The 22,881-nt window shown below is 45.0% G+C and overlaps 1 protein-coding gene across 1 annotated transcript in view; it reads right to left on the bottom strand.

The window, feature by feature from the left end:
* SAPCD2 (suppressor APC domain containing 2) overlaps positions 1-17,662 on the bottom strand; it is a 33,665-nt gene extending 16,003 nt beyond the window's left edge. The window contains exons 1-2 of the mRNA XM_018568703.1: positions 17,221-17,662; positions 2,683-2,816 (exon numbers count right to left, since the gene is read on the bottom strand). Of these exons, the coding sequence (XP_018424205.1) occupies positions 2,683-2,816; positions 17,221-17,653 (567 nt within the window). The 5' untranslated portion in view covers positions 17,654-17,662. The remainder of the gene's footprint in view (positions 1-2,682; positions 2,817-17,220) is intronic.
* Between the last annotated feature and the right edge of the window lie 5,219 nt (positions 17,663-22,881).

The raw sequence follows: 22,881 nt of genomic DNA on the forward strand, positions 1-22,881 counted from the left end.
CCCTGATAATGCCTTTAGCTTCTAATCCCCATCCCCTCCTTCTCCTTTTCTTCTTCCTTTCCTTCTGACCTCTATGTGATTTAGACCCTTTTGAAGTTGTCCTGTCCAGGTGATACCCCTCGAAATGGGAACCTGCCCACTCTCTCACACCAGACGTGACTCTTGAAGCTCAACATAGGACTAGCATTAACATACAGAGTGGAAGAGGTGGGCACGTCCCACACAATGATCAGTATGTATAAGTTGTTGTTCGCTTAGACAGCCGATGCTTTTCAGTCTCAAGACCATGTTTAAAGCATATATCTGATTATATGTATATAGAGACGTAGCATTAATCCAAGCCGACATGCGATATGGATCTTTATACTGTTCTATGAGACCGCTTATGTTTCAAATGTTAATATTTGTGCTGTAATACGTTCTCTATGCTCGGTACTCATGTATCTATCTGTTATTTGTTACAATAAACGCAGAATTTAAAAAAAAAAAAAAAAAATGAACCCCAAACTATTATAGAATCTCTTTAAAAGTAACCCAAGTAGGTTTTGTAAAGTGACACAGTTGCAAGGCTTCCTGGGTGTCTTTATCATTATGTTCTCATTAAACATGCCAAGGGGCTGAACAATGGCAGTTTCTATCACACATCTAAAAGGCAGATTGTCATCTGGATATGAAAAGGGAATCCAGAAATGTCCCCGGCCCATTGGAATGGAGAATTCAACTTTCCATGTGTGAGGAATGCAGTCCCAAAGTCAATGACCCAACCGCACTAAGTGACCCCTCCGCTAATTGTTTTCCTTGCTTCCTCCTCTCCTCTGGGATCCCATCAGTCCAGATTTTGTGATGCGCATGGATGAGTGAATCAGTCATTCGCATGCAAAGGGACCACTGAAAGGCAAATTGAGCCATTTGCTTATGCACAATGCTGGCCCAATGCTCCCTCTCTGGAGGCCAGGACTTGGCAGAGGACGCATAATGAAATTCTGGTTTATTGGGGAGAGAGAGGGGAGAGAGAGGGGAGAGAGAGGGGAGGGAGAGTGAGACATCAACAACACACACAAACTTCTCCAGGTCAACAATATACTCTGTGGGTATTGTTGCAAACTCAATTGCAGATCCTTACCCGCTTCTTTCCTGTAGCTATGGAGGTAAGCTGTGTATTGCTGAAATCTTTCAACAAAGCTACTTAGGCTACACAGACTCAACCAAAGAAATCGATCAGAGGTAGGCAGCATTAGCTCTCCAGCGGTTGCGGAACTACAAGTATCAAAAGGCTTTGCAAGACCGACAGCCACAGTCATGGCACCCAGAGGCATGATGGGATTTTTAGTTGCAGCACAGCATGGAGTGCCAAGGTTACCAACCCCTGTGATACTTCCATCCAAGGGCAGGGGGTGGGGTGATGGTGGTACACACCATAAGGAGGCCCTAGGCTGGAATGTGGAAATTTTCGCGACTCAAGTCCTATATGTGACAGCGCTCTCCCAGGGGTGCTGCGGGGAGGGGGGGGGGGGGTTTGTACACAAAAAGAGAGGGGGGGAGGGGTGGTTTTTTCTTTTTTTTAAGTTTTTGTTGGGGGGTAAGGGGAGGGAAAAATTGGAAGGAGGGTGTGCTGCTTTAGTTTAAGTGTGGCCCCAACACCCCAAAACTCTGTTCTACACTGGTAGTAGCGCTTTAGCCCTTGCTCCATTTATTTTTTGTTTTCTCTGTTTCTCATTAGTTGGACACCCCGGTCCACACTTAAACTAAAGCAGGACACCCCATGGAGGTTGGGATGGCCTCTGCATTTGGCAACCATTGATGCCAGTGGTTTCCAGGAGCTGGGCGGGATACTGGTCATCCCGGAAACTGGAGTTTCCAGGCTGCTATGAGCTGAACAGGGAGATATGCATGGCCCTTACACATCCTCCCTTCCAGGTCTTAGCAATGTGGGACACACTAGCTGAAAAAGGGGTGGCAGGCACATTGTGCAGCACAGTGGCCATGACTCTGCAATTTCTATTTTCATTCACATTCGGCCACCAAAACATTAAAATTCGAGGTTTCTACACTGAATTGTGATTTGATCAATTGAGGCTCAGGCACCCTTCCCCATCACTGCCAGGTGTGCCCACTGTTACAAAGGCCAATGGTGCTCTGTCCCCAACTTCTCCTGCTATGCAAGTCACACTCTACATTCACTTCCGCTGCGAGTGCCAAGTTAGCAGTGTGGAGCACAGCGTTCAGTGACTGTCTGCTGACTCAGCACTCGCAGCGGCAGAGCAACTCAACACGCCTCAGGAGTTGCCTGATATTTGAGCCAGCTCAAGTAGAACTTTCATATGTGTACATGATCAGATCCAGAGTCACTGCAATTCACCATTGCTTTAGGATACAGCTTATCTACCGCAGCTGCCATTCCAAAAAATCTCCCCAATGTGGTTCACAAACAAAAGCCCAACAGAAAATTTCCACAATTTATTTAAAAATGGCTGGAGTTAGACAGGAAGTGGTTTAAAAAAAACTAGTCTGTATCCAGCCTCCCTTAACTACCGTCCAGGTCTATTTTATCTGTAGAAGATTCATCAAAAAAAATCTATTTTTGACTAATGGAGCAACAAAAATATACTTGTGTATTTTTGTATAACTGAGATAATGAACGTCCTCGGTATATGGTACTAGAAAACAGCACCCCACACTCACCATGCCGTAGTCCACTCCATTGGTGATAGTGTGCCGCCTATGCTCCCCTCTGGTGCGCTGGTGGCGGCACGGCTCCATCATGGCTTGGCTGGTGCTCTCGCTGTTGGATCTACACATATTCTTCGCCTCTTCTCCTGCCAGAGAAAGAAGACACATTATGAAACCACAAGCAGGTATAAGTGGTGCCAAGATCATCCAGTGGAATCATAGTACTGCGGAAAGAGAACCACAATAAAACACACTCAGAGAATTCCAATCTGGAGCTGATGTTCATATCAACACCCCACGAAAACAATATGGGTTACCCATGAAGAAACCTGCAAAGAAAAATATCCACAAGTGGTGCGCAGTAACTGGTTTTAACATATGTCACAATAATAGGTTCATCTTAAAAGGGACCTGTCATGATAGAAATAAAGGATCTGCCATTGCCGACTTAAAGTACTACTAAAGGCTGGCCATTTTTTACATAATGCAGGAGTCTAAAAGTACCGGACCGCGAACCAGTACTATGTGGCCCGCAGCCAGCTGACAAGTTAGGTACGCGATTGTGCATCCAGGGATAGTGATTGATTCCCAACTGCGTGTAATCATATCACATACCATTACTTGCGGTGTGCAGGCATTTACCTGCAGCGGCTGTAACTAGATCATTACACTGAATGGGCGACAGTTGCCACTTGTAAACGCTTGTAACGTGCGCAGACCTTAACACTGGTACTATATATATTTACATTTTATTTTGAAGCATGAAATTTGGCAAACAGGCCACATGGAACTAAAAAATGTGTCCAGTGGCCCCCCAAGCAAATTGAGTTTGAGACCCCTGCCTTAGTGCATTCTCTGCATTAAAGTGACATTAAACCCTCAAATTTTTTAACATAAAACAATACTGTAATGTGTGCCTTACTGTAATCCATGGTTGTTTCCCTTCTCTTTGATGCTCTTCCTTTTAAATCTGTATCTGTTCTCATGCTTGGAGAGAACTTCCCTTTTCAGCTCAGGGCCCCTTCCTGTGGTGCTGGCTCAGGTTACAGCCTATAGAAACGTATACACAGACACCATTTGAGACAAGGCAGTCTGTTGAAAAGGGAAGTTCTCTCCAAGCATGAGAACAGATACAGATTTAAAAGGAAGAGCATCAAAGAGAAGGAAAACTACCATGGATTACAGTAAGGCACACATTACAGTATTGTTTTATGTTAAAAAATCTGAGGGTTTAATGTCACTTTAAGGTAAAAAAAAAATAAAAAGTTTTAATGTCCCTTTAAAAAGTGAAAGTTCCAGGGCTGTCATTCCTATTCTGAGGTTTTGTACCTAGCAAGTCACTGGCCTAGAGCATGCTGCAGGAGGGGAGTTCTAACCCAGCACTTCTGGACATGCGACACTCCCCATTTATTAAAAGGAGAACTATGAGGTGAGTGATTTTCACTCACCTCATAATTAACCCCATAGTTCTCCTTTAATGACAGGTATTTCTATAACGCAGACAATTTATACACTGCTTTACATACTGCACCTTCACATTAGGCCCTCTCCTCAAGGAGCTTACAATCCAAGGTCCCTATCTCACATGCATACATAGGAGGGCCGATTTAGACAGGAGCCAAATAAGCTTCCATCTTGTCTTTGGAGTGTGGAAAGAAAACCGGAGTACACAAAGGAAACTCACACAAGCACAGGGAGAACATGCAAACTCGTTCAGGATAGTGTCCTGACTGGGATTTAAATCGTGTACCCCAAGTGCTGCAAGGCAGAACTGCTAACCACTCTCACATTACTTTAGAAGCCAACTGGCTGGCCTGAGGGGTGGGCAGAGAGTCCTTACCTGGTTAAGCTCTGGCCAGAACAAATGGAGCTTAAACTGGGCTCACTTCACTGGACAAACAGATTGGCAGGGAAGTGGAGGGCACAATAACTAGCTGGGGAGGAGAGCAGTTAGGTGAACCTGACGCTTTGCCGTACATGGGAAAAACACAAGTTCACCTTAATAACAAGTGAGGAGTCTCCATGTAAGAAATCCAATTAAATTCTATGTATTCCATTCATTGATGAATAGCGCAGTGGTGGGAACCAAAGCAAAGGCCTATCTGCAGTCAGTATTTGCATAGCTGAGTCCTGCAGCACTCTCGATAACAGAGCCTGTATGCTGGCACCTCTCACCACCTTCATCATCATCAATCTGCCACCAGCTTACATCCAGACGTGAGGCCAGGTACACTAACCCAGAGGTCTTCTTTAATCTCCTCCTCATACATGCTATAAGGGAGGGCTGACACACATGGAATAAATCATCCTATGGTTTCCCCCCAAAGCCCGAGAGCTCTTAAGCTCCTCAGCATTGCGGTTCATTTCCTGTGGCCCCAGCAGATGTGTATTATTAATAATCTGTGGTATGGTATAGATGTGTTTGCTGAGAAAACAAAAAGAGATTTGTGTGCCAGAGCCATTCCCTGAGCCTCCTTCACATAGCAAAACCAACGCTGGCTTTTCCCAAATACTTTACAAGAACATTTCAAGTGCTTTCTACATACCGCACCCTACTATATCTAACGCTTCAATAACTGACACCGGCGTGGTTTTATGTGCTTTGCATCATTCCTCAGGATGTGTGATCATTTATATGTCCGTCTCAGCATCTGTAGGTCAGACCTTGTTCCTCCTTCATTTACACTCCTGTGCCAAGTGTATTATTATTTATTTTCTAAAGCACTGCAGATCATAAAATAAACAAACATCTTTTTGTTTTTCATAAAATATGCTTTTGTGTCACTCATCTTCTTTAGCCACTTCCTGTGTACATCGCTCCAGCACTGGCTGCATCTTTGCTTCGGACCGGCTTCCCAAAAGTAAAATCAGCGGACCATGTCTGGAGAGTGTGCAACGGTACAGCCGCTTGTCTCCACCAGCGGTGCATGCGACAACGGTGTCCACGCAGGAGAACAATTGGGAAACAGTTGTCACCCCATCACAGGAAGTGCCTGAACACGGATTTTATGGCAGGATCAACTGGCATTTTTTTAAATGGAACCTGCATTAAAATGAGTTATTTTACATTATATAGATATTCATCATATTAAAACATGATTAATAAAATTATACAAAAATTCTGTATAGAAAAGACTTGCTCCACTTCCTCCCAAGTGACAGCACTGGCGCTTTGGTGCTCAATCACTGGTTGGAGTCACATGGGGGCTGGGTAAGGGTCCTTAGCACTGTGTAAGCGCCAAGTCGGTGCTTAGAACTTACCCGGAACTTACCCGGAACTACTTCTCACGCCAACAATCATATGGGGTGGCAGAGGAAATAAGTAAAGAAGAGTATAGGCTATTAAAGGGGGCAGCCGATGAAATGTACTTGTTGCTTTGCCCTGCATGGTCATAGCACAGGTTCCCTGATTTCCACGTATACAAAGCAAATATCTGGGATACCCCCTCTATATGTTGGTTACGTGCTCACATTCACACAGCAAACCCCCAAAAATATATTGTAAACCTCCCTGTTTGTTTGGAGCTGGAGTATATAAATATATAGGACACTTCAGGCAGCTTCTAGAGCAGGGGTAGGCATCCTCAGTACTGTCTCAGTAGCTGTGATACTACAAGTCCCATGAAGCACTGCAAGAATGCCTCAGGGAGTATTGCCAGTGGTTGTCAAAAGCATGATGGGATTTGTAGTTTCATCAAGCTGGAGGGATGAGGCTTTCTACCCCTGCTCTACTGGTTAGAATAGATTGCAATGTCCAGATAAGACACATACTGAGGGATGCTATAAAGCCTCTCGTCACTTAGGGAACCCTTCACACTTGCAAATAGTAATATTTTGGCACACCTAAGCTTAGCCGCCCACTTGGCATTGCGGATGTGAGGGGACAGTTTAGTTTGTGTAGACAGGCGCAGTTTCCTGTCAGCAGATCACCATTTACTTCAATGGTGTAGTTTGAATGACAGTCTGCTTTGCTCTTCTTCGGGAGCAGCTGGTCCTATTGAGATGTGTTTGCATTGTGAGCAAAGCAGGTCACATACAGTGCAGGTTATGTGTGAAAAGTACACGTCTGCACAGGGCCGTGTTCAAATCCAAAATGCTCCGTCAGAGACTGTGCTTATGTTAGAGGTGGAATCTGCATACCAACAGAAGTCAGATAAAACACATCAATATGCATATTTTACATTCCCCTGGATGTGTTTTAGTTCTATGGGGGGATAAAACCCGCCTGCTGGTCAGATGATATCCTGCATTATAACAGACGTGTGCTGTACTAAATGGAGGAGTTTCTATCGGCCCCAAAACACATCCCGAATCAAATGCAAATGTCACCAGCACAAAGATTTTCGTCAGTGCAAATCCACTTGACTGATAGTGGTCATGAAGACAAGTGCTTTTGTGGCCACGCAGGGACCCCTTCATCAGGCCCAATAATGACAATGTATATGGAGCCCAAAACACACCCTGACGCAGCACAACCTATGCTGCTTGCTTTTAGTGTTATGTAGAGATCTGATCGGCCCTGGTTAGCTGTAGCACAATTCTAGAACTGATGCCTTTTCTTTGTGGTTGCTGGTTTGTTTAGCTGAGAACCCTTAAAGAAGCACTCTGGGAAAAATCCTAAATGTACCCTTGCAGCGGGGCTACCCCCTCATTGCAAGGGTTAAGCCCCGTTCACATGTAGCGACTTATCGCGCGATATCGCGAGAAGTCGCCGGCTAATGATAGTCAATGGAGCTGTCTTAGCTCCATGTCGCTCGTCGCAAGTCGATTCTACCGGACCCTTTTTTCGGCGGATTTTGCTTTTTTTCTATGGAGCCCGACAGAGAAGGTCGCGCTATCCCGGCCGCTGCAAAGGTATGTCGCTACATGTGAATGGGGCCTTAGGTAACGGTTTTGTCTAGGGGGCTGAAATAAAGCAGATAGACTCACCTGATCCTCAGTCGTGCATTGGTCCCTTCGCTCCGGCTGTGGAGTGTCCCTCTGTGTCCTCACATCTAATGCAAGTTAATTGGACCCGCATTAGACGTGATGATGTCAGTGGTCCTTAGACCGCCAGAGCCTGGAGGAGAAGAGGCTCTGGGGATCGGTCTAGCAGCCCGGCACCACCGAGTATCAGATGAATAAATCTGCTTTATTTGAGCCCCCTAGACAAAAGGAGCACTTAACTCTTGCAATACATAGGTAGCCCCACTGCAAGGGAACTCTTTGATTTTCCTGGAGTTCTTTTTGAAGTAAAAATAACATTTTTAGTTTTAGTTTTCAATAGAGTTAGGGGAGTATTATAACCAGTCAGCAGTTTTTTTGTTGTTGCCATCTCAGTCCCATTGGGGTGATTTCCCTTTACTTCCTGTCCGACGACTACAATAGGAAGTGAGAGGAAATCCCTCCAAAGAAAGGGAAATCCCTGGTGCTCAGCAGGATCACCATAACTATTCCCAATGGACGATTTGTCATCTATTCCTGTTCTGGTGACAACCCAAAAGTTGGGATTTTCACTTTCAATAGGTGACCAGGACAAATAGAGAGGGTGACTCTCCCTAAGGGGGACACAGTCAGCAATAAAAATATGACAGGGGTTTTATTCCACTATATCCAAAACTAAAAACAAGAAGGTTCATGTGAATGCAGCCAGCCCGGCCTAGTCACATGTCAGTCCTCGGAGTGGGTAGGACTAAGCTGGTTCCTATTTACTCTGCAGATGAGATAAGTCTTTGTCCCGGAGCCAGCAGAGGCCAAAAGGACAGGCTGAAAGGTGTGAGCGAGCAGCTAAGGGTAAACATTCCAGCTGTAAAACACTCTTCACTGGCATCTGAACACAAAGAAATGCCAAATCTTCCCAAGGGCAACCCATCCCCCTATACACAATCACTGTTACCACAGGGGAATACATGGCTAGTGCAGGGGTAGGCAAAACTGGCACTCCTGTAAAGAAACTACATATCCCCTCTGGTAGCCATGCCCGTGGCTGTTAGTCTTGCAATGTCTCATGGGACTTGTAGTTCCACAACAGCTGCAATGCCAAGGTTGCACACCCCTGGTGTAGTACACAGGGCATCACAATGGCTGAGCGACAAGTACTTTAGCCTTATTGCTCTTTGGTCGTGACATCGATTTCTTCTAGGAATACTGTCTGCATGGAGCTTGTCGGTTTTCCTCCCCCAGCTCTGAGACACCGTGGTAATCCCATGTCTAATCATATTTGCATGACTGGATTTCCAATGAAAGGTCAGCTAATTATTTCCATATCTCGCTGAGAAAATTCACAATAGTTTTATAGCCATCCAAAGTCCGCCATGAGTCACGGCACATGATGGCACCAGACACACAACACAGTTAATGCAGACTCCAGGATCGGGTCTACATTTTCAGCATGGTGGACATTTTCCGCAATCAGTAATCATTCTTTTTGTCTCAACAAGAAGAAATTAGATACATTTGGGAATCCGCAACCAGGTCAGAATCAAAGGACTAGACCAGGGGTAGGCAAACTCCAGGCCTCCAGCTGGGGTGAAACTACAAATCCCATGATGCATCTTTTTCTGGGAGCTGCACCTGTGGATGTGAGAACTTTGCAATGCCTCATAGGATTTGTAGCCCCACAACAGCTGGCAGTGACGTGGTTGCCTACCCCTCCATTAGATATACTTCTCCACAAACTCTGCTGAAACAAACCTGTCATGTGGGAAATATGGAGGCTGACAAGACATCGCTGACCTCTTTTGAAAATGCAAGGGCAAGCCATACCGGAAGCCACAAAATCTGCCAACAGTGGAGTCACCAGCCAGGCTAAGGAGTGTGGCAGGGGGGTGCCGATGGCAAGATACACTGAACAGAATTAGAAATATTTTGTTGACTAAAAACAGTTCACATACATCTGTATTTTAACAGTGAACTCCAGGCTCATACAAGACACTCCACCCCCAAATCTAATCCAGCGATGTATTCATTAAAATGTTATATTGCAGGGATCCCAACCTGAAAGAAGCCATTTCAGGGAGGTGTCCTTCTCATTTCAGGGAGGACGATTTTGTTTTTAGTATTGACAGTTGCAGTCAGAATATTAAAAAAAAAAAAAGGCATAAGAATTCATAGCTAGATTCCTATTATAGCGGGAGACTCCCAGAGCTTTCGGGAGAGTTGGGATGTCTGATATTGCATTTTAAACACTGCTAGTATAAGAGCTTTTGTTTGTCCTTATGTTAGCCTCCAGTAATTCCTCAAGCTCTACTGCATTGCTGAGTGGGGGTGTGCTTATACAAAAACTCTGGCCATGTAAAGATTGAACCCTTGCAGTGGGGCTACGCCTGCACTGCAAGGGTTAAGTGCTTATTTTGGTTTAGGGTCTAAAATAATAAAGATATACTCTCCTGATCCTCAGTCGCACCTGGCTGCAAGACCAGTCCCCTGGGCTTCAGAGGTCCAAGGACCTGTGAGGTCATCACATTCATTGACTTGCACTGGATGTGAAGACGCCGAAGGACATACCACAGCTACAGCAGAGGGGCAAGAGGTCACCGAGGATCAGGTGAGTACCTTCTTACTTTTAGACCCGAGACCAAAACAAGCACTAAACCCTGGCGGGGTGGGGGTAGCCCCAATGCAAGGGTTCATTTTTTTTATATGCCCGGATGGCTACTTTAAATATCAAAGTGAGCTACTAGGAGAAGAGACACAAGGCATGACCTCATTAGTGAGTTGCTGCTTCTACATCGTCCAATCAGGAGGCTGGGGCCGGACCTTGACCAAGCTTGACTGTTTAATCACAGTGGTGAAAAGTGTGGTCAGATGACAGCTCTGTGCTGACAAATCTTTAGTGTTAGTTCACACCAAGTGCGGAGCAGGAGCAGAGCAGTTACAGAACGGATCAAAACTGCGTCCAATGTATTCCAATGGTATTTTGGGCTCTAGTTCACACCAGAGCGTTCAGTTCCAGAGCAGGTGGAAAAACTGCAGAATGCCCTATTTTTTCTGCTCTGGAATGCACCTAAACGCATTCAAAAGACCCCAAACCCCATTTTTTTTAATTGAGCTTCAATCCAAAGATTTCCCCCATTGTGGGTTTTTCTACAACTACATGTCCAGCATCATTTAATTCACTAGTCTCCCCAGCATGTGACTGGACAGTAAAAGGAGAATCACCACAGTGATGAGCTCATCTGTCACTCTGCGCTCTCCTATCAGCATGCTTCTTGTCAGATCCTTGTGCCGTTTCTTCCTGCAGTACGGGGATTGCAAGAGGCAGACTCGGTCATATTTGCGTACTTACACCGCTTGCATTTAAAAATACATTTAGGGCAGCTCTGTAATCGACAATATATCATTAAGGGCCCGTTCACATCAGTTGCAGTGCGCTCCGGCCCGAACGCAGTGCCTCACATTGCGGCCGGCTCACTTTTTAGTGGGGCAGGAGGTGGGCGTGGCGGGCCATTGAAGTGAATGGCACCGTAGCCACGCCCTCCGGCCACAATGCGATCACCCCCACGAGATCGCAAGGCACATTGTGCCTGCGGTCCGGTGCAATCAAAATGCTGCAAGCACTATTTTGATCGCACCGCAGGCACAATGTGCCTTGTGATCCTGTGCGGGCGATCGCATTGCAACCCCCTGCCCCGCTAAAAAAAGTGAGCCGGCCGCAATGCGAGGCAGTGCGTTGTGGCCAGAATCGGGCCGGAGCGCACTGCAACTGGTGTGAACGGGCCCTTAATGGTATATTGACGATTACAGAGCTGCATTATCTTGTGTCTTTTCTATCTACCTGGAGTTCCGCTTTAAGTACATGGCGGTGGTCTGAAAAGATCCATGAGGCTCTCACGGAGCCAGCGGAGCCCCTACTTGTTAATCTTTTTACTTTTTGGCGTCTTGCATTCCATGACGATAATGGAGAAGCTGAATAAAATATAAGCAGACATCCGATGCAGTATAGATTGGAAGCGGAGAGCAAAGTTCAGCTATGCTCAGATACACACATGTGGAAACCTGCAGCTAAGCTGTATCCCCTTCCATCCATAATTCATTCATTTCCCCATCAGATTAAATCACGTTTCACCTACTCCCCCCTTAAATTCCAGGCACACCCAGCCAATGCATTCAATGTGACAGCGCCGGGGAAACGTGCCGACGATGCACAGGGCTAGGAAGCAGAGAGGCCCCGTCTTCACTCATCAGATCTCACTACACTTTGAGGTTACACTATGTCCGGGTGGATGGATGCAGCGTCATTGGCCAGCTTTGGGACAAGATTTCGATACAGCCAAGCCAACAAAATCATTCTAGGACTAACCTACATTGGCTATTGAATCTTTTTTAACCACTAGCTGTCAGTGAACGTTCCAGGCTGGAGCCACACTTTAGATATTTAGTAGCTCAGATGTGCTTATAAAAGAGACCCTGTTATCTTGCCCGTTCAATCAGAAAATACCAGGTCCTGGTCCTGCAGAAAGCATTGGTGTCACCGCCTCAATCATGTACCAGTGCTTGAGCCTACTGCTTAGCCACTACGCTACTCGGCATTCTCCCCAATATGCCCATAAGCACTGGCTATCTTGCAGGTTTGACCGAGAAAGAAGAGGCGATGGAGCAATGTCAAGTGGAGTTAAATGGAGTTTGGTGGTGGGATTTAAAGAGTACCTGTCGTGTTGCCCTAAATAGGAAAGGCAACAGAGTTTCTGATCTCTGCGAGTAGCCGACTGCTGAACAGATGGAAGCCAGGGGTAGACAACCTTACAAGTCCAGCTTTGGTCAAACTACATATCCTATGCAACACTGCAGGAAGCTGAATACCAGGCATGACAGGATTTGTAGCTTCAATTTTCGTGGTCAGATGGAAAAAGTGCAACAGATTCCTCTATCTACGCTAAACTGTGTGAATGGAGGAATCTCCCACTGGGCCAAACTTCAGTATCTTGTTAGCCGGCCCCGCTGGCTCTCACAATACCTGAATAGTCTGATTGGATGCAGTCATTGTTCATGTATTTTGAGAGCCAGCGGGGCCGACTAGCAATATACTGAAGCTTGGCCCAGCGGGAGATTCCTCCATTCACACAGTTTAGCGTAGATGGAGGAATCTGTTGCATATTTTCCATCTCACCATAGAAAATCTGCAGATAACCTATAGGTGTATGGCCAGCTTAAGCGATACAAGAACCACGTTGTAGCAATCAATGACACATGATTGAAGCATTGTACAATTTGGATTGATTGCTACTAATAGCTACTTGGGTATCTTACTCCATAGGGAGCCATGTGTTCCGTCTATTTAGCGACCAGCTGTACTCCAAACCAGCATAGAAACAGTCAGAATTGCTATGAAAGGTACTGTACATGATTCATCATGCTGCAAACACCAAAATGTGATTCTTATAATCATAAAGGCTTCTAAACACTAATTATGAGTTAAAGAACCTTTGGGTTCTCCTGAAAATCCACCGCCCATCCACCAATACCGTAGTTGCACTCCCCCCACCGCTCCACTTGTCTGTCAGAACCTTTGGAAATACCCGGTGTGGGTATGGGAAGTATGACCTTCTCCCTTCCTTCCAGGTTCCAATGCTCGGTCTTGAGCGACCAATCTCTGGACCCAAACAGCGTCATCCAGTGGAGGGGAGAAGGACCGACCTGGAGCTTTTATGGGGTTCAGACCAATGACTACGACAGAGGAATGAAACAGCAGGGGACTAGAGAAGAGGAGAACCAGTTGTGAGCATACAAAAGGGTCTCGTAGATCCACAAGCTACTGAATTATCTCATAGCAGTCACACCAACTGTTGGAGAGAGAGAGAGAGAGAGAGAGAGATTAATTTCACTCTTGTATTAGTTCTGCACTGAGAACACGGACCATTCGAATCAGACCGGTCCATAAGGGGCATTACAGTCCCTTTTATTCCAGACACTCTGATAAATGAGGCCCATAGTTACTGGTCTGTACCACAACAATTCTGGGTGGCAGAAATAAGCTGCTCTTTATTGACCAACCATCTGTCTTGCATGCCAGACGTCAAGGCTGAATGGCCATTCAGTTTACCCATCAAAAGCTACAACACATGCAGAGATGTATGCAGTGTGACCACAGACAAGAGCAAGCAGGATTTTTAAGGGGAACACTCGACAAAACCTTTCCTAGGGTGGGGAAACATTGGACTGCAATAAAAATCTCAAACCGTGTCCCCTTGAGGAATATTCACTCTCACCTCCTGCCTGGTGACCATCACTGGGACAGCAAAGGAGGAGACACAAGAACATCAGAGCTGCCATCGATACAAGAGAAGAGAGGAAACCTGTCCAAAGATGGGATCACCCTTCTTTTTTGCTGAGGTTTTCTCTACTTTCTTGTTACGTCTTTGGGGCGAGGGGAAATCTCCCTGAAGGAGACACAGACAGTAATAAAGAGGTTCGATTTCTTCCCAGTTCCATTCAAAACTACAAAAGGTTTTGGATGGAACACCACTTCCAGCAGTGTCTGCACATTATTATTATTATACGGGATGTATATAGCACCAACAGTTTGCGCAGCGCTTTACAATATAAGGAAGACATTACAATCACAATACAATTCAAGAAAAGATGGTAAGGAGGGCCAGAGCGGCAGAGTCCTGATGTTCCCAAGTGTTGGGGGTGGGCATGGGGATGAGGAGCATTCTTCCTGTGCAAGGCCCTAATGGAACTTTGGATCGACAGAGGACAATGGACTGTTCTACAGAATGGTTTGATCACCCCAAGGTACTGCAAGGTTTCTGCAATATCTCAGAGTATTACACATGGCGTTTTGTATTCAAAATACAACAAAAATCAATAACATCCATGTGGTACATCAAGCTGATTCATGGAATAAAATCTCTACTTCATTGGAAGAAAAACAATCTCCATTTTTATTGTAACAATTATCAAATATAGCATGGGAATTTAAATACTGCAGACATTATGCGTAATAGCATTGACTATAGGCTGCAGATTGTCAAAGTGACTGTATAAAGCTGGCGGAACACGTTTAGTTTTCTCATTCAGCCGGCAGGCTAAGGGCTCATTCACATGGGAGTGCACATCCATACTGCATGGACGCCTGTGCAAAGACCCAATCCCGGGAAGGACAAGTGCGGCGTGTAATTGTGTGCAACAGCCTGTACCTCCCTATGGAAGAATACAGCTGCACAATATTACATGCAGACCCAGACCTGCACATCCGTGTGGGTCCCAGGTGTCCGCACTTGGACGCAGACAGTGTGCCTCCAAGTGCGGGCACCCAAACCCGCATGGATGCGCAAGTTCAGAACTGCGTGTAACCGCATCCTCCATTAGGGAGGTACAGGCTGCTGCATGCAATTACATGGAGCACCTTTCCCTCCTGGGGTCGGGTCTTTGATTCCCTAGCGACATCAAACAGCATGGATGGAGGACTTTCCCATGCTGGTCATTGTCACTGTTCAGCCAACAATTTTCTGCTCAGTGGGACCAATAGGGCAACCTACAGCTCGAATTGTGGTGAATCAGCCAAATTGTGAGCCATGTATGACCAGCTTTTGACTCTTAGGCTGCACTAGAAGAGCACGAAAAAAAACCCCCAGTGACAACTATAACATTTGGGATTTACTGTCACAAGGACAAATAGAGGATGACTCGCACCATAAAAACCTGACAGGGTTCTAAACATTGCCCACCCTATATAAAAAAAAATAAAACCTTTTGCAGTAACACACTTGTGTAGTGCTGCTAAATCAATTCTATGTACATTCCACAAGACTGTTTGTTGCTATTAAAGAAGACAGTTCCTGCAAGTGACAATTAAAACACTGCCACACTAGACAAAAAACATGACCAAGTAAGAATAGTTTTACACAGTGCCAACATAGGTGGGCAAGAATATTTACTAGCAATCATCCGTCTCTCCAGAACAAGGTCACCTCAGCATTGTTCTAAAAAAAAAAGTGACAGCTTGTGGGATGGAAAAAGTTGCTGCCAAATAAGAAGAGTGAGAGAGGTGAAGAATTAAGACACGTGCCAGAGGAAGGTCTGAATGCCTAGAAAAGGATCTTGGCATGAGAAACAGATCTAGGTTATAAGTTAAGTTGAACTAGGGTGGTCATAGGTACTTAGATCTGCTCAATAAACACCAGATATGAGAGAATAACTCAATAGCATCCTGCAAACACTCCTGCCAGCCTCATGAGGTGGATCTCTAGCCAAAACCAGTTTTGAAGTGTTCACTGGGGCAGAAAGTCAAAGGGATAAGCACAGATGAGGATACTAGCAGAACCGAAAACTTCCATGATCAAAAACAAGTCCTTTATTACCTTCACAACTAGAATACCCAAGGAGACAAAGAGCCGATATCCCAGGTGAACCCCCAAACGACTGAGTCTGGGTTTCCCCACTGCTTACTCCAGATCTCCCTAGTTGGGTTTTTTTTATCCCAAATGCCAATTGTTGGCACTTTTCATGCAGCAGACACCCAAAGGTTGTTGTTTCTCTACTTTGTGACCTAAACATTTTGCAGGAGTTCGACCACTTTTCTACCTTCTGCCCCAAAATGTTAATCAGCCTTCAATACCCACAAATGCCACCAGTAGAATGCTTCCATTCCTAATCTGGGTCTCTCCAGTGCTGCCTCAAGATCCAGACTGCAGGCAGTACCATCTCAGGATCTTGTTGATGGGTGCACCCCCTTTGGCATTGATGAAGTGCACCCTCCAAGGTCAGGATGTCCATTTGATATCTACTCTTCCACTCCAAGTAGCACCTAGTAAAACACTACTGGGCTGACAAAACCATTCCAGCAGATTTATGTCTTTTCGCACCCATCGCATTATACCCATCACTCTCCACTACTTGAAAAATACATAAGTGGGAAACCCAGGCTGCATAAGCCCCCCCCCCCGCAAGTTACCTAGTCTCTCTCTCTGTTGCCAACTGTTCAGTCCTGCATTTGATCACTGGTACTGGTAATCTAGCAGAACCCCAAAGGTTGGGTTTCCACATGTTAATTACTTTGTCACCCAAAACTTTTGCACCCACTTTCAAGTCATCACTTCCATCAGTGTAATTACCTTCTACCCCAAATGCAACCATTGGAATGCCTTCTTTAGCTCATTTGGGGTCTCATTGTTCCCTCTGGGGCCAGACTGTATAGTACTGTAAGAGCAGTGACAAGCTTTTTGGTGGCTGGTTGGCATTGATGAAGCACCACCAAAGGTCAGCATTTCAATTAGATATCTACTCTTCCAGCAAGACGTTAACATACAAAATAATCCATTCCAGCAGATTGTTGTATTTTAACACCCACCCCATTATACTTATCACCCCCACACACACACTACATGAAAATGACATAAGTGGGGAATCCAAGCTACACCCCAAGTTTCCCAGTTGTGAACTTTTTGTACCAATACCCAATTGTTGGAACTGTTAACTTAATGGATCCCCCACATTTTGGGTTTCCACGTTATCTACTTTGGTCACGCAGAAAAGTAAGAAGTTATAATCTATACTAATCCATTCCAGCAGTATGATGATACCCGAAAATGATTTAAGTAGGGAACCCGGGCTGCACCCCCAAATTACCTAGTCTGGGTCTGTCCACATCTCCTCTGCAGGCTGGACCATCACTCCCATTGCTGCGCCCAGGGTTGGTGCCATTGATGAAGCGGACCCCCAAAGGCTGCGGTTTGCAGGGGTACCCCACTTTTCCAGGGACTTTGACTGGAGCTCGGGGGGCCCCCATGTGGCAGTTCTCTCTGTTCTGGGAGTTGAACATTGAAGTCCGGAGCCCCAACACAAAGCGATCGAAGGTGAGAAAGCCATCAGGAGGGGCCACCTTCCTTAGGCAGTGCAGCACCCCCGGGGGCAACTCCCGTGTGTCCGCCCCCCTCCAGCGGGTTTCAATCTCATGGATGTGCACGTAGCCCCGGCGCTCATCGTCCAGGATATCGAAGAGGGTTCGCAGACTGTGCAGGAAGGCTCGGGGTAAACCCTGGGTGCTGCTCGCCGCCTCCATCCACACCGTACACCGATGGAACGTTCACACACTCAGCAAACACTGTAAGGAGAAGACCCGGCCGTGACGTCAACCGCTCCAACTCCAGCCCGCCGCTCATTGGCCGAAACTCACCTCAGCTCGCCGCTCATTGGTCCACACGCGGAAGACTTGCAGTTTGATTTTAAAACACAGGAGAGACTTGTATAAGGAGTGGGCTGACCGCTGGGATCCATCAGAGTGTCCGCCTCTATTCCGTATACTGTGCTCATCACACACTGTACTGTCCACCTATATATACATATACTGTGCTGATCACACACTGTACTGTCTATCTACTGTATATACACATATAAAACACAGGAGAGACTTCTATAAAGAGTGAGATGACCGATCAGGTCTGAGTGTCTGCCTCAATTCCATATACTGTGCTCAACACACATTGTACTGTACACCTATATACACATATGAAACACAGGAGAGACTTGTATCCCAGATAGCAAGTAATTGAGCTGCAAGTTTGAAAATGACTTGCTAAACTATTGCTAGACTTGCCAAGCTTCACAATCTTGTTGCACAATTACAGTAAGTCTGCAGATCAACGTGCTTTGCAAAAGTGCTGTACACTTGCAGAGCTCTTGCTAAGACCTGCAGGACTCTTCCTGTAGACTTGCCAAACAAATTTGCTACAAATTCAAAAAGTGTCAACTAGAACTTGTGCTGCAAGTGTTCTGCAAGTCTACAACTTGCCAGGAATATGTGCAGCAAGTTCACAAGAATTACAATTTAACCCTGCCAAGTTTGTGGCAAGTTATCCTTGCTATCTGGGTATAAGGAGTGAGATGACTGCTGGGATCCATCGGAGTGTCCGTCTCTATTCCATATACTGTGCTGATCACACATTGTACTGTCCACCTATATACACATATGAAACACAGGAGAGACTTGTATAAGGAGTGAGATGACCGCTGGGATCCATCAGAGTGTCCGCCTCTATTCCATATACTGTGCTGATCACACATTGTACTGTCCACCTATACTGTATATACATATAAAACACAGGAGAGACTTGTATAAGGAGTGAGATGACCGATGGGATCGGAGTGTCCGCCTCTATTCCATATACTGTGCTCATCACACATACTGTCCACCTATACTGTATATACATATAAAACACAGGAGAGACTTGTATAAGGAGTGAAATGAAAGCTGGGATCATAGTGTCCGTCTCTATTCCATATACTAAGCTGATCATACATTGTACTGTCCACCTATATACAGGCAGGGCCAGATTAAGAGCATCACGGGCCTGGTGCTGAGGATTTCGCTGGGCCTTTTTATGGAAATGGCAACGGTCAACAGGGCCCTCTTGCTCCTGTTCGGGCTGTGATTTGTAGTATTTGTACAGCTTGGAGTCACAGGTGGAGTGCCAGGGCCCGGTTGCAGACGTGAACCTGGTAGATCTGCCACTGATTCCAAGTTGTAGAGGACTACAAATCTCAGGAATACATTATACAGCAATGTAAAATACTGCCAACTATAGAGGACTGCAAATACCAGCAATACGTTATACAGCAATGCAGAATATCGCCAACTAAAGAGGACTACAAATCACAGCAATCAATTACACAGCAATACAGAATACCGCCAACTATAGAGGACTGCATATCCAAGTAATGGATTACACAGCAATTCACAATACCACCAACTATAGAGGACTATAAATCCCAGCAATACATTAGAAAGCAATGCAGAATGACACAGGCTATAGGGGACTACAAATCCCAGCAATACTTTATACAGCAATGCAGAATACTATGAAGCTACATATACTGTGTTGCTCTGGTTTCACGGCCTGATGTCTTCAGGGTCTCAGGAGGGCTGTGCAGGCTCTCAGGAGGCTGTTCAGGCTCTAAGGTGGCCAGTGTGGGCTCTCTGGTGGTCAGTGCGGCTCTCAGTTGGCCAGTGCAGGCTCTGGGTGGTCAATACAGGCTCTGGGTGGTCAGTACGGTGGTCAGTGTGGGCTTTAGGTGGTCAGTGCTGGGGTCAGTGCGGGTTCCGGGTGGTCAATGCGGGCTCTGGGTGGCCAGTGCGGGCTCTGGGTGGTAAGTGTGGGTTCTGGGTGGTAAGTGCGGGCTCTGGGTGGTAAGTGCGGGCATTAGCCATGGCATTGTTTCAATAAGCTTATGCAATGTAACAACATTTTTTTCACCAAGCATTACTATTTCACCAAGATCTTGTTGTTCTCATGGGAGAGTCGGACCACAGCGTAAAGTCTTCTCCAGCACATCCCAAAAATTCTCAATGGGGTTAAGGTCTGGACTCTGTGGTGGCCAATCCAGGTGTGAAAATTATGTCTCATGCTCCCTGAACCACTCCTTCACAATTTGAACCTGATGAATCCTGGGATTGTCATCTTGGAATATGCCCGTACCATCAGGGAAGAAAAAATCCATTGATGGGAAAATCCTGGTCATTCAGTATAATCAGGTAGGCAGATGACCTTATTTTTTCGTGAAATTAGTGATGGGTTGAACACACCTAAGTTCGGTTCTAACAAGAGCTTTAGAAAAGGGAAAAAGTTCTTACAAGAACTTAGAACTCAATGCAAGTCTATGGTACCAGAACTCGTAAAATCAAATGTCCCCTTTTTTAAGGCTTATGTGCAAGTTATTGGCCATAAAAAGTGTATGGGGATTTGGGTACTGCCCTGGGGGACAGGAATCAATGAAAGGCCATATAACAGAACAGTTTCTTTTCAATGTTGGTTCGAAATTCTGAAAAATAATTTGTTGGTACTTGATCTTGGCATTATTGATTCAACTAATTTCTCCGGAAAGCCTTTACATTTCGGCCAGACCTGCTACTTGAATTACAATATGTATGATTTTGCCCTAATGGAAATCACTTTACGGTTAGAATTTCGTTAATTTAGATAATAATTTAGAAAAATCTTCTACCAAATTTCGAATGTTCTTCGAACAATCTATCTATCTATCTATCTATCTATCTATCTATCTATCTATCTATCTATCTATCTATCTATCTATCTATCGCAGCCACCGTGTGTCTCTTATGACACATTTACTTTCATTATATACCGGTTTTACAATTCTTTTTTAGTGCCCCACTTTAAAGGAGTTTATAAGCACTGACTCCAGATCACTTGGCAGCTTTCCCAGCACAAAATCCACAGAAGGCAGAGCTCTGATCTCCAGCCTCAGTGCACACTACCTTATTGATTATCACCTCACCTAGTTGTCAATAAAATAGGTCAGCTTTGGGGATTATCCTTATTTATTTACAGGAAAGGGTTCATTAAAACATACTTAAAAACAAGTTCAGATCTAACAAAGAACACTTCAATAACACAGTCACACACTTTCCAGAGGGCTTAGAAGGAATATATGGTGATTTTGCATACATTTTATTTATTTATTATTGTAAGCATTGGAAAAAAACAACTGTATTTTTTAAATTAACTTTCATTTGAAGCCATCAGATGTAGCTCTAGGTTCTGTTTCGCATTATTTTCAGGCTATTCTTTTCTGTAATAGTGAGAAAAGCCTGTTGTTTACCGTGTTCAATAGTTCAAGGGGAAATTTACATATGCTTGTAAACAGTCAGAGCAATGACTCCTCCTCCTCACTCACTGCCTGCCTGCTTTGTTCAGATGTCAGTGAAGTTCAATCAGCGATAGAGAGTCTGAAGGCAAACACCTTCTGCTGTGTTATTTTTTTTTTTATAATTGTTTGTGAATCCTGTGTCATGGTGCACATTGCATCAAGTATTTATTTGTAAAACAATACCATCAGAATTACACTGAAGAACTGAAGAGACTTAGAAGTCCAAAAACAAACAACCACACCTCCACCATGTAGTTTTTCCTTCAAAATGGTTTATAAGGCCACAGATGTTTTGACAAAGTCAAGCACAAAGCCCTTTACCAGGCACTGCTCATCCTGTTTTGTCCAGCAATTCCAGAAAACTGCACACCACAGCGCTCAGCAGGCTCCCAATGAAATGTTCTCCAACATCAAACGTAGGAAGGCTGCCATTATCATTAGTGATGGGCTTGATGTTCAAGCCAAACATGAGTTCGACTCGAACATCGGGAGTTCGTGTGTTCGGCGAACTGTCAGGACGTTCGGTGGGCTGTTTGCATGCTGAGTGCCCCACAAGGCACTGTGCCTTGCGGGGCAAACAGACAGCGCCTTCTCCTCGTATAATACCGTTTATTAAATAAAGAAGTGAGAATTGACATAAAACACTACTCACATAATCAAATGCGGATGGAGAAATGATACAAAGCAGATCCCACCAGAGTGGGTGAGCACCATGTGACCATAACCAAAACCAATCAATCAGATGCAGCTGATCACCCTCACCTAATCAATAGAAATTAAGCAGTATGTAGTAGCAGTCTGTAGTGCTTATGTAGTACAATTAATAAAACATTGCTACATTCCTCCATCCGGATTTAATTATGTGAGTAGTGTTTTATGTCAATTCTCAATCCTTTATTTAATAAACAGTATTATACGAGGAGAAGGCGCTGTCTGTTTGTTCATCCTGTTTTGTGTTTCACCGTGTCTGTAGCTTAGATATCATATCATGGCGGAGGAGGATAGTCTTTATTTGGTCAGTCAAGGGTATTTTCATTTGGTTAGGCCCTGTTCACACTAGGCGTTCTGGAATTCCTGCTGCAAGAACCTACAGATTTCTGAAGGCGGAATCCAAGGTGTCCCATTCAGATGCGGCCACTGTTGCAGCCCATTGACGTTAATGACAAGGTGACAGTGGCCACATCGGTCAGTGGCTGTCCACATGAAATCGTACATGGTATGTTTACATGCGGTTTGGAATAGAAGACTATCACTGGATGCAGGATAGATGCATCCAGCTAAAATCATCTATCCCAAACCACATGTAATCAATCCATGTACAATTGTACAATTACATGCGGACTGCCGCTGACAAATGTCATTCACTTTAATGGGTACAGTGGCTGCATCTGAACAAGACACCTGGGATTCCTGTTGCATGAATTTGTAGGTTCTTGTCGCAGGAATACCAGATCGCCCAGTGTTAATGAGGCATTAGAGTTCTCTAGATTTTCATCATCTTTTGAAGATCAGCTGATACTTACCAAAGTGTTTGAAAGAAGATCATTCACTTTTTCATACAGCAACTAATCCCATCTCCTGTTTCATTCATCTAAGCATTAAGAGATGCTTCTCGCAATTGGG

This window comes from Nanorana parkeri, unplaced genomic scaffold (genome assembly GCF_000935625.1).
Source record: "Nanorana parkeri isolate BGI_ZX_2015 unplaced genomic scaffold, ASM93562v1 scaffold1230, whole genome shotgun sequence".
Taxonomy (NCBI): Eukaryota; Metazoa; Chordata; class Amphibia; order Anura; family Dicroglossidae; genus Nanorana; species Nanorana parkeri.